Source organism: Nicotiana tabacum, chromosome 22 (assembly GCF_000715075.1).
Source record: "Nicotiana tabacum cultivar K326 chromosome 22, ASM71507v2, whole genome shotgun sequence".
NCBI classification, from domain to species: domain Eukaryota; kingdom Viridiplantae; phylum Streptophyta; class Magnoliopsida; order Solanales; family Solanaceae; genus Nicotiana; species Nicotiana tabacum.
This window is the reverse complement of record NC_134101.1, coordinates 97976914-97986218: the sequence shown is the minus strand read 5'-3', so window position 1 is coordinate 97986218 and position 9305 is coordinate 97976914. Positions and strand designations below refer to the sequence as shown.

Below are 9305 nucleotides of genomic sequence, written 5' to 3'. Positions count from 1 at the left end.
GTGGCCTATAATGTACAAAGATCACGCTTATGCATACCCCTTTTACTAACGCTTTTTAAGTCCTACAACAACACTTTCAAGCGTAGTTTCTGCAAGAATCCATGTAAAGTGCGATTTTTTTTTTTTATAAAATTACATTTTTTTTAATATCCCAAGTAACCACATATATTGCCTAACATATATTACCAGATATTTTGAGATCATTGCTAAGCATGAAGATCTCAAGAACTACATCAAATAACAAATAACAAAAAAAAGTTCAAATGCGTACACTTATATACCATGTACTACATTAACTAGTAAAATCAATTGTTCAAAGGTGCAACCTAACAATAAATGAAAAAAAATTGATGTATCATGATAACACTTTACACATATTAATCAATTTAAGTTAGCATCTATTACAAACCTCATTTGATATACCCTTAGCTACAAGTTTATTTTCTAATACATGACTAGTTTAACACCTTCCACGTCATCTCCTGATTTTGTAACCGATTCATTTCTGTAAAGCTTGACCTCACCATTAATCTAATCAGCGTGTGAGCTTTTCTTGTTCAAACCCATAGAAACTTCTGTAGGTTTGTAAGCCTTAAGTTCCTCATTTGCATTTTCTTTATTCTCTTTAGCAGCTCTGCCTTCCAATACCTGCAATTGAGACAAACAAAGATGCATTGTTTGTTATACCCTGTAAATAATGTGAAAAAATTATATCTCCATTTCAGCTTCCAATATATATTATAAGATGGGTACTGTAAAGATGTACATACATCTATTTAATATATTACAAGATCAATAGGGAGAACAAGATTTGAGGTCATTACATGTTTACTGTTGTTTGAAGAAAAAGTCACCTGGTGGAAGGCCAAAATAAGATTGAATCTTATCACACATGGAGGATGATCATAATAGCTTACACAGAAAGACAATTGATAACTAAATATAATGTTTTTCAATAATATCATGAAGCCATTATGGTACTAATTAGCCAGTACAAACACTAGGAGACAAGAACGAGATACACTTCCCACGGGAATTTATTAGGAAGTAGTAACAATTACCTATATTGTTTTCATATAGATTGAATTATGATGAAGTGAATAAACAAGCTGGAAGCCATTAATAATATGATTAACATACTAAAAGTGTAACGACCTACTTACATATAAAATCAAAAATAATTAAATAAGTAAAACAAAAAGCCAAACTGTTCAGGAAATGCTTATTTAGTTTTGTCTGCTGATGTTTACTCATCCAGGTAAAAGCCATGTGCATTTTTTTAAATTAATGGTGACAGTTACCAACTATTTAATTACTAGGAATAGCATGAAGCAAGTTGTCAAAAATATAACAATCACCTGGCCAAATGCAGAGCCTGGGACAACAACAATTCCGGTGGCATTGAGGAGGCGTCGAGCATAAAAGGCATCTGGTGCAGTTTTAGCTTCTTCTGCTGCTTTTATTGCTTTAGCAAGTAAGTTAATACATAGAAATAGATACATTGCGCCCTATGCTTTATTGCATGTTACTCCCTCCAAACTGTTGAATGCATCTTCTAGTGTCTGTTGACAAATTAGTCAAAAAAGAAATTGCCAAACACAGAAGAAAATAGAAAATGTATCAATTTGACAGATAGAAAACACCAAAAGGAAGCAAACATTTAGATATACCATTTTTGATAAGCTGAAATGAAACTCTAGAGGAAATTATTTTGGGACAACTTTTATTTGAGAAAATTTCAGACATCATTTCTGCTTCCTACTTTAACCAGCTCTTCTTTTCAGATGCAAGGTTCATGATAAAAAAAAAACAACTTCCACTACTTCACTAAAACAAACTAGTTTATTATCTAGTCACCGCTAGTTGTATATGCTGATGCTACTGACCTTTGCACGCCTTGCGAAGGATGAGAGTATCGCTTCTTTCTCAGCAATAAAAGACTGATATGATTCATCATCCAGATAACACAGATATAAGGAACCCGCAGCAAGCTTCTAAGTTAATAGTCAGAGTAGAGTGCATATCACTGTAATGACATCTAATGTTTAGCTCACCACATTAAAAAGTATGATACACCTACATAAATTAAACCATTGAGGTACTCGTGCTTGTTATAGATTCTATAACCACCACTACCAAAATATTTGACTGGCAACCACACTCCTATTAAGATGCACCTCAATCCCGAAGCTATATGTGGTCGTCTCAATATCAATTTTACATGCAATGCCATGTATTACACAAACAGCATTACCAACCTTTGGAGAGCTCATGACGAGGCTTTCAAGAAAGAGAAAGACCGCCAACAAGAGAGGGATGGATGGAGCTAGTACGATCTACCTTTTGACACATACTGAAAAGAAACTAAAGAGATGTCCTTTTCTCCAAATCCCATAGAGCGAGGAATTTTCTTAAACGAGTGGAACTGCTTCTTAAGCACATAAACATTTTCCTGATACACCTGCATGAGTTCCACAAGATATGAGAGGCTTACAATTTTAGAATAAATTGCACAATACTCAGGAATGAAAAAATTGTGACCTCCCCTCAAACAAGTGCATGGAAGTAAAAGAATTTGTCAGAATCAAGCAAAGAAGCATCTAGAGGGAAATAAATATTCACTTCATCCGCCAAAAGAACGAGGCCTTCTTTCTTGTAGAATTCCACAATAGCTCGTTGGTTGGCCTCAACAAGAACTTAAGGTATACATAGAAGCTATTCATGCTACATGTACACATTTTAAAATTTTATTGGGAAACGGAAGACAAACATTTTCCACCACAGTAGGTTCTTCCAAAATGACGAAGAGCAATGATGAGATTCCAAAATCTAATAAATCATTACCTGCCCTGCTGGGTTGCCTAAATTGATCACAACCAAAGCCCTAACTTTAATACCATTGGATTTTGCAGTTTTCAGTTGATTCTCAAGCTATGAGATCTCCAGTCCCCATCCCGTTTCTTCATCAAGATAATAGCGAACCTAAAATACCAGATAAAAGCATACATAAGAGGCTCATGTGTCACCTTCAACTGAATAGTAAGCCAATCAGGTCAGCTCTCATTAATAAACGTTTACAATAATCTCTTTCAGAAGTAGGTTAATCTAGCCTATTAAGGCCAACTATACAACTAGAACTGATCAACTTTAAATTGAAGCAAATGCACATACGAGAGTGCCACCATAGAGGACAATTGAAGCAGAATAAAGTGGATGGGGGATGGGTCAGAGAATTCCATCATTCTCTGACCCAATGAGCAACTGCATCATCATGTGAACCTGAATAGAGGATGAAGAACCAACATTATCGACACCTTGTTATTCTTTTAGTTACTTCTCTCAATGATGCACGAATAACTTTTTGAGATCAACATAATTACCGCTGGGCTTGCACCATCAGTCAAGAAAATATCATTTGGGTCAGTAGGGAAGCCATCACGAGCTTCGATACCAGAAGCAATTGTATCATGTAATCCTTTGACACCCCGGAGTTTAGCAAACACAAAAATAAGTTCTAGGAGTATACTGGCTGCAAATCTAGGACATTATAATAGAAGATATTGTCACCTGACTGTGGTTGTATGCACCTGTCACATTGCCAGGAATTTGGCTGAGGATCTGGAAAGCTCGTTCTATTGAATCCGCACTACAAAGCAAAGAGAGAATGAAAGACATCAAATAACAATTTCTCGTAGTTTCTGATTGTTTCTATGAGACGTAGTTCAGAAATCTTCTTTTCCTTATCTTAGGTAGCAGGACAATATCATGTAGAACATGGCTGAAGTTGATTCAAATTCTTCACCATACTCCTTTATATTGGTGACGATGTTCCAATAAATGTCTAGGCAAAAAGTTTTTGCTTCTACTTAGGTGTAAATTCATAATCAATACCATGATATTTATGAAACAGAAAAGCTCAAAGAAAGAACCTATCAACTAAAACATACAAGCTTTTGAATAACAAAAAGTGAATGACTATAATTCAATAATAACACTACATTGCACTGATTTCACAAAATAAGGAAAGTAAGAGTTTGATTATAGCCACTTGCATTTTTTTAGAAATACCAGTTAATATGTATACAGTTTGAAGCTAAAAGTGAAACAATACCCACAGGCAGTAGGTGCAAATAAAACAGAGTCATCAATTTTCTCAAAGTGTTCACGATCAAATATATTAACTTGGAGCTTCTCAGTCATCACAACCTTCCACATTTTATTGATCTTTTAGCTTAAAGTAATACATTTCGCTTTTCTCAGGCCTCAAAAACATTACTTGATATGTCAAGATAACAAGAAATAGCATCAAGTCATCACTCTCATAGTTCACTTTTGCTAACTTACATCAATTACAATAACAATCACATCACTTGGTTTTATAAGTTGGACTTTGACTTCAAAACACTAAGAAGAAGAATATCATTAATATTCAGATGCAAATTATTTACAATACAACAAGGACAAAAGCTTCCATCAGTAGCAAGAGATTCAACTGTGCCATGTTTGAAAAATACAGGGGAAAACATTTGGCTTATGAAAATTAGACATGTTAATTCCACTTCTTGAGACATCTCTAGAAACTAAGGCGCATGAATTGTTTCATTGCGCTACAAGGTGTAGGGAGGTTGATAGACAAACTTCATACCTGAACAGACCTTGTGTTTCACTTTTGTCCAAAATAACAAGAAGGTCACATATTGCAAATTTCACTTTTGCCCAAAATAACTGGATGGTCACATAATGCAACGACCTAAATAAAGGAATCCACCTTAGACATTTCTCGACGAGACAAGTAACATAATCTAGAATCAAACAATTTATTCCTACCTCCCTAAAGAAAGTAATAGGCTGCTGACCTAAGTATTGAAGGATTTCCAACATTGCAGTACAAGATCTGCATAAATTAGAGGAATGTAAGAAACGATCAAGACAACAATAACACGCCAGGTCACCTATATTACTCTTTGATACAAGGGATAGAAGAAAAATCCGTTGAGATCTGCAATATTAACCCTAACAGGAGTATTTCAACCCACTCTACTCTACTTTACTCAATATGCTAAAAGATAAGAGAAGAGCCCTCAACTTTGCTTATGGAATTTTAGGAAAGAAGAATGAGGAGATTCTTCTAGTGCTCAGAGATTTAGAGTTCAAAGAAGATGATTGGGTATTTCTGAAGGTTTCCCCTATGAAGGGCATCATGCGATTTGGAAAGAAGGGAAAATTGAGTCCTAGGTATGTCGGACCATACAGAATCGTTCAGAGGATTGGTCAGGTGGCATACAAGCTCGAGTTACCACCCGAAATGTCCTTAGTACACCCGGTCTTTAATGTGTCCATGTTGAGGAAGGTAGTGGGAGATCCGTCCACTATTGTGCCAGTTGAAACTTTGGAGGTAAATGAAGAACTGTCATATGAAGAAGTTCCAGTTGTCATTCTTGATAGGCAGGTTCGGAAATTGAGAAATAAGAAAATTGCATTCGTGAAAGTATTATGGCGGAACCAACAAGTTGAGGAAACAACTTGGGAAGCCGAGGATGAAATGAAAAGGAAGTATCCACATTTGTTTGAATAGTCATGTAATAGCTTTTATGCATTTTGCTCCTATGAACTCTCATCTTTAGACTTGATCTACGTAAAATTGTCCTGTTTCGGTTATAGGTTGGCCATGCGGCCATGGTTAGTATTATACGAGTTATGTTATGCCTTATCTCTATGGAATATGTATGTGCGGTTAGGATATGTTTCTGGGGCTCCCTAACAGGTGGATAGGCTTAAATACAGAGGAAATTCTGGCGAAATTTTCTGAAATTCAGGGAGTTAGCTAAATTTGGGGTCTATGAATATGTTTCAGGTTGTAAAGAGCAAAAGATTATACAAAGACTACTAATAAGTGAACCTTGATCCTCATTTGAGGACGAATGATCTTAAGTGGGGGAGGATGTGAGGCCCCGTGAAAATTTTCATTCTAAACCCGAAAGCTCGTAGTGGCAATTAGGACCATGTATTAGTGATGTGTAAAATTCTTTGAGGCGAGCTTGCTCGCCACGGTTCCGACCTTTTTGACTAATCTATGCTCTAAAAAGTCAAGAAATAATGTTTTCCAGAAAAGTGTGATTCTGCGATCGAGAATGCGGTTGCACATTAGGTATGCGGACCGCATAGACGCCGCAAAGTGAGTCAGTGTGTTCGTCAATTTGAGGTCAACTATGCGGTCGATTATGCTATCGCATAACCAATATGCGGACCGCATAGTCGTCGCATAATTCCATTGGTATTTTGTAAGAAGCAGTTCTGCGGTGCATTATGCAACCGCATAACGGGTATGCCGACCGCATTTATGCCGCATACCCAGACAGTGTGTTCAAGTTTTGGGGAGTGTTTTTGCAGTCCATTATGCGGACCGCATGTCGACTTTGCTATCGCAGAAGGCGATCGCAGATCTGACTCGGGGCTCCAATTTTCTAAATTTTAAACCTGACCCCCTATCGTTATATTCGGTGTAATAGCTAATTTTGAGCCTATTTCCTGATATTTCTAGAGTGAGAGAGAGGGGTCTAAGAGAGGGAAAGTGCTTCTCATCAAATTACTCCATGAATCCTTGGTAAATCATTGAAGATAATCAAGTGAGGGACCTAAACCCTCATCCCAAGAGGTAAGGCTTCATCATCTCAGCTCTTATTTTTATACTTAGCTATAAGGGGGTTATTAGTGAGGTAATTCATTGGTATAAGAGTGGATTTCTTGCATGCATATCAAACCTTAGAGTTTCTTGCATGCATATCAAACCTTAGAGTGTTGGGGGTAGTGAACTAAAAAAAAAGCAATTGGGGTATAGAATGATAGAAATTTCTCTCAAAAAGGGCCTAAGATCACAATGCCCCTTTAGTGTTTGATAGTATGCTCAAAACAAGCTAGAATCTCAATCTCGTCTCTAATTCTCGATTTAATTTGTAATTCTTACACAATAGATCGAAGTGCTAAAAGTTCCGGAATTTTGTAAGGAATAAGGAAAGCTTTATTGAGGTATGTATGGCTAAAACCTCGTCTTTTAGAAATTGAGCTTCATTGTTGGTTGTGTGAGTACGGTAAGACTAAATTGAATTGTTGTATTGATTGCTATTTCACTTGACTTGGTGTTGAAACCTTATATGCATGGAAACTGTGTCTCAAATTGATCAACGTGCTATTCTTGATAACTTGAAAAGGTGCAAGGACTATGAATCATGTATCGAAATGCTTAAACCTTAGATTGAAATTGAAGTGTGTTGTTGTGCCATTTACATGAAGTCTCATCTACGCCTACAACCTTATTTGCTCTTATGTGCCATACTCTCTTGAATTACAAACCTAATGTTGAAAATGGTAACAATGTGAAACGTGAATTGTGGAATGTGAAAATTGTGTCCCCAAGTGCCGGTAAACTAATACATGTGTAACCAAAGATTGGAGTGAGATGAATAATAGAAAATGGTAACGCCTCGGTAAGGCGGCCTAGCCGATCAGGCCGTGATCGGACGCCATGACATATACACATGGAAGTTATGCATTGATGATTGAAACTAGAAAGTGTGAATAGAATATTGGTAACATCTCTGGGAAACGGCCTAGCCGATCGGGTCGAGATCGGACTCCTCTAAAGATAGTGGTGGTAATGTGAGTGATGTGCAACAGTATGAAATTCCCAACTAAAGGCTATGGAAACATGATGTGAAGGTTGTGTAATTCTTTCATATTGATAGTGTTGTGATCGTTTAAAGCTTTGGAGTGATACTTGTGATTTCTTTATTTGTGTATGAAAGTTCTTTCTAATTTGATGGTGTTTAGTTATACATACTAGTGCTATTCAATGGCACTAACGTCCCTTTTGCCGGGGGCGCTACATTTTAAAAAAAAATGTAGGTGGCTCCATAGAGGATAGTGCCGGTCGTGTGTAGCGAAGCATCCCTCTTCTCAAGATCTTGGTGAGCCCCTTTCTCCTTCAAGGGGCTATGTTGTATATCTTTGTGTTGTGGACTTTCACTTTTGAGGTATAGACGGGGCCTTGTTGCCGGCATTGTCATACTTGTCTTTTACATTCTTAGAGGCTTCGTAGACATATGTGTGGATCATGTATGGGTGTCGGATGGGTGTACTAACTATATTGTAATTCTAATTCCCATTTCTCTAAAGTATAAATGTATGGGACCTCAGAACTCATTTATGGTTTGATGTGGTGATTTAAAATGAACTAGTAATGTGGGATGCACTATCTTCCTTTGATTAAATAAATGGAAGCATGGTGTCCTTATTCATATTGAGCTGGGTAGGTAGTGTTTGATAAGGCTTGCTCAGTTGGGATCACTCGATTGAGTGCCGGTCGCGCCTCCCAAGGTTGGGGCGTGACATAAATATCAATAATTGGCATAAAAGCATTTAGTTCTCCAAATAAATGCATAGAACATGATGGTGTCCGTTTGGGTTTTAGGGAAACCCATTGGACTTTGAACAAGGCTATCTTAAAGAGTCATTATATGGACAACAACTGACTCGGCTAGGTTTGACCATGATGCATGCACAGTTAAATAGAGTAAGGTTTCTATGGGGTTTTAGACTGGTACCCTTGAGCGGACAACTCAAGGGGGAAAGGCACGGAACCGTCGATTGCACCGTTGATCGACTGGTTTTACCGAAAATATGCCTTTTCTGAATGTAAAGGGGTGATAATATCAGAAGAGCGCAACCACTCATTATAAGCATTGCTATGGTATTTTGTTTAGCACGAGTTAAATATGATGTTGAGCATGATTATGCAACAATTAAAGCAGGTTGTCACGTATTTGCACGTTAGGAAAGCAGTAAATACAATAGTTTTTTTTCATAATTTAAAGCGGTAATAAAGGAAAGTAGTAAAGGAAAGTAATAAGGGAAAGAAACAAAAAGACAAGTCAGTTTTGCAATCGAAAATAAAAATTGAATGCTTGAAAGAAATAAATAGATAATTGCGCATAAAGAAGCGTAAATTAACAATAATAGTCTGAAGTGGTAAAAGCCTAAGATTCCCCAGCGGAGTTGCCACGCTGTCGGGACCCCTTTTTCTCGCAAAATCGAGTTTATGACATTTGGAAGGACAACTCATTCCCTTTTAGGAATTAGGGTTTGCATTTGAAGAGTCGCCACCTAATAATTAAGGTGCATTAGGACACCAAGAAGGTTTGATTTGAGTAACCAGAGGTTAGGTAAGGGCTTGAAATTATTCCAAGGGCAAGGTGTTAGGCACCCCTCAGAATCCACTAGTGTGGTTCCCGGCCAGACTATTATTGTGA

At 37.2% G+C, this 9305-nt stretch overlaps 1 protein-coding gene across 12 annotated transcripts; it reads right to left on the bottom strand.

Moving 5' to 3' along the window:
* Positions 1-333: 333 nt before the first annotated feature.
* Positions 334-5369, bottom strand: LOC107796418 (alanine aminotransferase 2, mitochondrial-like). 12 transcript variants are annotated; one of them, XR_012705380.1, is made up of 8 exons: positions 4828-5080; positions 4646-4750; positions 3568-3646; positions 3381-3475; positions 3172-3279; positions 2845-2982; positions 1359-2461; positions 334-648 (listed from the first exon to the last, which is right to left on the bottom strand). XR_012705380.1 is itself a non-coding variant. In XM_016619178.2 (4 exons), exons 1-4 carry the CDS (start codon positions 4898-4900, stop codon positions 2932-2934), a joined length of 279 nt encoding a protein of 92 aa, XP_016474664.1. In that variant the 5' UTR covers positions 4901-5080; the 3' UTR covers positions 1710-2931. The 12 variants fall into 12 exon arrangements, 1 of the variants encoding a protein (XP_016474664.1); XR_012705378.1 differs by adding an exon at positions 5087-5369 and having other exon boundaries at positions 1359-2982; positions 3381-3646; positions 4828-4894; XR_012705381.1 differs by adding an exon at positions 5087-5369 and having other exon boundaries at positions 1359-2982; positions 3381-3646; positions 4857-4894.
* Positions 5370-9305: the final 3936 nt, after the last annotated feature.

Bases quoted from the DNA above. Each gene is read 5' to 3' on its own strand.
- LOC107796418 (XM_016619178.2), bottom strand. From the start codon at position 4,900: ATGCAGATCTTGTACTGCAATGTTGGAAATCCTTCAATACTTAG. The intron at 4,751-4,856 runs GTCAGCAGCCTA...TCCTTTATTTAG, and splicing joins GGAAATCCTTCAATACTTAG to GTCGTTGCATTATGTGACCA. The intron at 3,647-4,645 runs GTATGAAGTTTG...TTTGCTTTGTAG, and splicing joins GAAACACAAGGTCTGTTCAG to TGCGGATTCAATAGAACGAG.